This window comes from Arachis ipaensis, chromosome B1 (assembly GCF_059453495.1).
Source record: "Arachis ipaensis isolate K30076 ecotype BB chromosome B1, ASM5945349v1, whole genome shotgun sequence".
NCBI classification, from domain to species: Eukaryota; Viridiplantae; Streptophyta; class Magnoliopsida; order Fabales; family Fabaceae; genus Arachis; species Arachis ipaensis.
Window position 1 is genome coordinate 15944809 of NC_142436.1, and position 6594 is coordinate 15951402.

Here is a 6594-nt window from a genome sequence, read left to right on the forward strand (position 1 = left end):
TTATTTTGGAAGTAGTAATTATTTGTAATCATGAGTTTCCTTTATTTTTCTCAGTTTGTGTGGGTTGCATATGCTGTGGATCGCGTGGATCCAAACATAATTCTTCCTGAGATCTATATGCAGTCGGTTGTGTGGTTCGCTACTGTTCCGTTGATGTCATTTGAATGTATCGAGTGGTATGCTACCGATAGGTATAGGCGACAGTTCGGTTTAGTTCAGGGAGTACCTCAGCAGGAGCAGAATCTGGACAAGGCGCATGGAGAAATCCTGACTGGTCCTAAGAATCTTAACTGGGCCACAACACCGAGTCATTCAAACTGGGTTATGCATTGGACAAACAGGTATCACTACGTTCTTTCTGAGCTTCCCATGCCTTCACAACATCCACTGAAAACTTATATGTACTGGTACCGGTCAAAATATGGGGACCACTTGAACTTGTCGAATCTTGTGGGTCAAGAAAGTGATGAGGATAATCAGGATATGGATGAGGGTAATCAGGATATGGATGATGGTGGTGAGGGTATGGATGAGGATAGTCAGGATGCGGATAATGACAATGAGGAACTGGAGCCACAGTCGGTGCCACCTCCTACTTCGAATCCACTTCCGCAAGAACAACCTCAATTCTCAAGCCAGTATGTACCTCAGACACAGTTCTCCCCGTCATTTCCAATGCCTCAACAGTATTGGGGTATGTCACAGTTTGAACCCGGAGAAGGAGGTTCTTTTAGCCAGTTGCTTGAGTTCATGGCTGGAGATGCAGGACAACCACAATATGGCAACCAGCCTGAGTTCTTGGCAGGTAGGTATTCATTGGATGCGAGGCTCCCGTGCCATCCCTCATCGGTCGCTTCCGGAGGGTTCGTATCTGTTGACTCTAGTAGAAGTGTAGGTGGACGCGAAGTTCTTAATAGTCAAAATCCTAACCGTGTTGACATGAGACCACTACAAGAAGATGCTAACCCAGTCGAGCAAGATACTAATGTGTATCTAGTAGATGACCCGGATGACGAGGACGATGATGATGATGACGAAATAGAGGAGTCCGATGAGGATGAGGAATCCCGCAATGATGGTATTATGCTTCGTATTTTCCTTTACATGTTTGATTTGCTATTCATTTTGTGTTCATAAGTGGTATCCATGTTGGTTTGACTGCCTAATGTCATGATATTTAATTATTTTTATTATTTTGTATATAGGCCGGTCACAAACTCCGGATGACAAAGGCAAAGGTTACAATTTGAGGATTGATCCACCTCGTCGTAGCGCTAACCGCTACACGCCATCTGTGTTCAAAAAGGCCGCAAAAAATGCAAGAACTTCGTGAATGATGTAAAGTGGACAATGAGAAAGTAGTTGTGGTGTAATATTCTTATTTATGCTTTAAAAAATATGGACAATGTTTAGAGTTCTTGTTTATGCTTTAGGGTTTAGGGTTATTATGTATTAATAATGATCTGGACTATGATTTGTATAGAGTATTTATGTATTAATAATTTGGACTATGGACTATGTTTTAGTAGATGGTTTGTTTAGAGAATTTATGTATTTATGAAGTTATTGCAGGGATTAAATATTTGGACTATGTATTAATTGATGTCATACTATAAAATGCTACAGATGGAGAGTAATGCTACAGAACAGGTTACATAAGTCATACTTGCTTAAATAAAATGCTACAGATGGAGAGTAATGCTACAGAACAGGTTACTTAAGTCATACTTGCTTAACTCAAATGGACAACTAATGACAAACCATATATTGCCACATATATAATGTCATCTCAGAATATGAATCTACGAATGATCTCAGTTGGCATTTGCACCACCCTGCTGACGGCATCTGCCACGGCTGTGTCCCTCAGCTCCACATATCGTACATCGCCTAGGCCGACGTAACATTCGCGTGTCCATCTCATTCAAGAAGTGCGTCATTTTTGGCCGACCTTTCCCGACGCGTCTCAGGATCGGATTTGGGATGAACCGAGGTCCGTTGTAAGCAGGCCATGTAGTGGGGTTACCTAGTGGCCTAAACCTTGCTCGGTACACCCGCCGAACTTGGTCCATCTTATACACATCATGAACATACACTTGCCAATCCAGTCGCTGGTTGGCACAACATGCAAACACATGTCGACAGGGGATCCGGTCCACCTGAAACTCACCACAGTCACATCGAAGGCCACGTAGGTCCACTGCAAACTCCAGTCCACTTGGCATATCACGCACCTCAAAGACCTCATTCTGCCGGTCAAAGCAACTAACCTGAATGTTTCCTGATGCAAGTTGGTTTGCATGCAACTTCGAGGTCACGACATCAGAAAACACATGGCCAGCATTAATCCGGGCTTCCGCTTCCGCTCTTTTTCGGGTAAACAACTCGTTCAGCCTGTAGAATGTTGCCTTCATAAGGGCAGTCACGGGGAGATTGCGTGCGCCCTTCAAGACTGAATTGATGCATTTCACTAGATTTGTCGTCATATGACCCCATCGATATCCACCATCAAATGCCAACGCGTACTGTTCCCGGGGGATTCGGTTTAACCAGTCAGTGTAGGCCTCCCCCCATTCTCGTAAATGTTTGTAACGCACCTCGTACTCCCGCACCGTCCTCGAATATCCTGCAGGATATAAATAAATATTTAAAACAATAGAGGTGAAGACACGAATTGAATGGAAATCTGATACTAAATTAGTTAACTATTCTGAGTGTTACCTATGTTGACGACCAGTTTCTGCAAGTACGGCGCCTTAAATTTTCTCAGAAAATTCGACTCTATATGCCTGATGCAAAACATATGAAAGGCTCTCGGAGGTGACCAAGCCCCATTACTCCTTTCCACAGCTGCATTTATGGATTCGTGACGGTCGGATATCAGTCCCACACCATCCCGAGTGACAACATGCTAACGAAGGTTACTCAGAAAAAAGTGCCACGCATATGAAGTCTCTCCCTCCACAATTGCAAACGCAATTGGTATGATATTGTTGTTACCATCCTGTGACACCGCCACTAGTAGACAACTCTTGTACTTTCCGTACAAGTGAGTCTCATCCACCTGGACAACTGGCTTACAATGTCTGAAAGCTCTAATGCAGGGGTAATAACTCCAAAAGACATGATGCAATACCCGAATATCAGTCACCAAGTCATTGCCTTGGTATGCAGGCATAGTCTCAAAATGAACAACAGCTGACGGCTCCTTGTGACACATGGCCTCAAACCATATAGGCAACGCTTCGTACGATGCCTCCCAACCTCCAAATATTTTTTCAACTGCCTTTTGCTTAGCCAACCATGCTTTCCGATAACTAACAGTGTAATTGAACTTCGATTGTGCCTCTGCTATAACTGATTTTACCTTTAAGGCGGGGTCAACCTCAACCAACGGCTTAATTGCTTCTGCAATCGTGGTCGAATCCAGCTTTGAATGATCCTGAGAAATTGTGGCTCTGGTACATGTGTGACTGCCATTATACCTCCTTATAACCCTACAGTACTTCCGGCTGATCATGCTAACCCGGATAAGCCAATCACACCCTGACCCATACTGTGTACACTTCGCATAAAATGTCAACGGTTCAGACTCATACACCCGGTAATTTACGCTTCTTCGTATAGTATACTCTTTTATTGCTTTAATAACAGCTTCTCTAGAACTGAATTCCATCCCAACGGCAAATTCACCATCTGCAAGAAAAGGAATTTCTGCCACCAGAACAGCCATGCAACCAAATTAGAAAACACAAATATTTAAACATTCGAATATAAAGGTAACACAACTTTTTACTGCATCAATTATAATAAATCCCTACAAACTATTTATATTTAAATAATTTACTAACAAATATTTATTTGTATTCAACTAATCTACTAACAGATAGTAATTTTAATTTAACTAATTTAGTAGTTATATTTAATGAATTTACTAATAAATTCCTATTTATATTGACTTAATTTTAATTTAACTGTATTTAACTAATTTCACAAATTTTAATTTAACTCACTTACTTATATTGACTTAATAACTTCCAACGTAACCAATTTTAAGTAAACTAAGTTACTAGTTATATTTACTTAATCTACCAATAAATTCCTATTTAAATTGACTTTATTTTAATTTAACTAAATTTAACAAATTTAACAAATTCTAATTTAAGTAACTTACTTATATTGACTTAATAACTTCCAACTTAACCAATTTTAATTAAACTAATATACTACTAATATTTAGTTAATCTACCAATAAATTCTTATTTATATTGATTTAATTTTAATTTAACCAACTTAACGAATTTTAATTTAACTAATTTACTTATATTCACTTAATAAAATCCAGTTTAAACCAATTCTAATTTTATTGATTTACTAATAAATTCTAATTTATAATTACTTAATTTACTAAATTAACTGATAAATATTAACGGATATTTAACTAATTTACTACTTAACCAATACGTTCTAATTTATATTCAAGTAAATCAATATAAATTAATAAAAAAAATTCTAATCTTTCGTATAAATACCGAGAATTACGTACCTGCATTGGTATAATTCGGAAACTCCGGAACATGCATGACTTCCAAATTCAATACTCGCATGAATGATGGCTCCTCAAACGGCACATCGTTTGCCAGTGCAGTTGCCACATCAGACACATCCGGAGCCATAGCTCCGTCACCTTGAACCTCATCTCCATCTGGACCAACAACTTCGTAGTTGCTTTCGAACTCTTCTTCACTGTCACTATTGTAATCCTCCCGTAGAATATTCTGATCGGCCTCAGATTGCTCAAACTCAACATACAACTCGATGAACGAGAGTTGACTCCGATGTTCAATATACATGAAAAACATATCTTGCATGCTCGCTTCGTCTGTTACATATTTGGTTTGAAACTAGACGAATCCACCAAACACTTGTATAGGATTTCTGTATAGAATACATGATATCCTTCTTGCCCTCTCAGAATGAATCTTTTCACAGATCACACCTTTGAGCTCCTCAAATGAGATTGTAAAAGGAATCACCAAATCTAACGGATTTTCACAAACAAATGTTACTCCTTCAGATGTTTGTAACAAAATCTGACCAAAATAATACACCTTCAATAACACTCTGTCACTCATTTCTCTCAATCACATTAACAAACAGATAAACTTGAGTTTTGGATTTTTGGCTCCTTTACTAAACAAGTGACGAAACAGAGAAACTAAAAACCAGGAGGACCGTTGAAGAAGGAGACGAAGAAGATGAGAGAGTAGTTGTTCTGATCCACTTTTCACCAACTTTTATTTAAACTCCCAACCAAATCGGACCATGCGATTACCTTTTCTGAATTCAAAAAAATATTTAAAATTTGCATGTCGGACCCTCCGATTTCATAGCACAACACAAAAAAAAACCACACTACAAGCAACTCGGATGGTACGATTTTCATCAGCCAGATTTTCATCATCTCTTCCTCCTCAAATCGGACCAACCGATTTGCTTGTCAAAATTTGAAGCTCAAACAACTCGCACCATCCGAGTTGTTGGACCTGACATTAACAAAAAAGCTGCCCCACATATCTGTATTGCGCTTTCATGACTCCATATCCGGATATAACACACACAAAGCCTCCATATCAACAAAAATGAGCCAATTATTTATTGTTCTATTTTAAATTTATAAGTTTATAAAGTGTAAATTTTTAGGAATTTGAACTAAAACACAAAAGTTGAATTTTATTTATTCTTATTCATTTTGATTTTTTTGATATTATGTTTGAATTCAAATGGGGTATTTTCTCATTAACATTTATATTATAGCAAATCGAATCTAATTTATTTAATTTATTAAGAAAACTACGTATTCAGGAAATTGAAACTAATTATTTACATTGAATATGGTCATATGGATTGCTCTTATACTAAATCGAATCCAATTCATTCAATTTATCAAGTATATTTCTAAATCGACATCAATTGATTCAATTTATATTGAGGGAGTGTAAATTAAGTTCAGTTATTTTGATTTATATAAAATTATTCATGCATGTAACAAAAATTAAAATAGGATATTAATGTAATTTTGAGGCTGAAATAATTTATTAATGTTTTTTACTCCAAAAAAACTGTTGGTCACTTAAATTTCATGTTATAAAATTTTAAAAGATTTAAATTTGATTAAAAATGCACTTTAATTAATAGGTATTTTTCGCTTGGTTTTCTTTAGAAATGAAACAATTTTAAAACTTAGTCAAAATACAAAAGGGGCAAAATAAAATCTCAAATTATTTTACTTTAAAAGTAATTCTAGTTAATGTTTTTTTTTTTCACAATAAAATTCAATAGTTTCTTCTAATTAATTAATGCTTTTATTATTCCTTCCTAAAATTTTGACTGATTTCATAATAATTATCATTTTATAATATATATCATATATAAAAAAGAATATATTCAACATTATTATAAATGCTTTTAAGATATTTGTAATTATTTTTTTAACTATTTTTAAAGAAAAATGTTAGGTGACAAATTTTTTTATCAACTGCTACATGTATACTATAATCAGCCGCTGAATTTAGTCATTAATATAAAATATAT

General features: G+C 36.3%; 1 protein-coding gene across 1 annotated transcript; it reads right to left on the reverse strand.

Moving 5' to 3' along the window:
- Positions 1–1814: 1814 nt before the first annotated feature.
- LOC148575813 (uncharacterized) lies at positions 1815–4871 on the reverse strand. Its single transcript, XM_088502565.1, has 4 exons — positions 4547–4871; positions 3323–3714; positions 2722–2911; positions 1815–2626 (listed from the first exon to the last, which is right to left on the reverse strand). The coding sequence occupies exons 1-4, from the start codon at positions 4869–4871 to the stop codon at positions 1815–1817; spliced, it is 1719 nt and encodes a 572-aa protein (XP_088358691.1).
- Positions 4872–6594: the final 1723 nt, after the last annotated feature.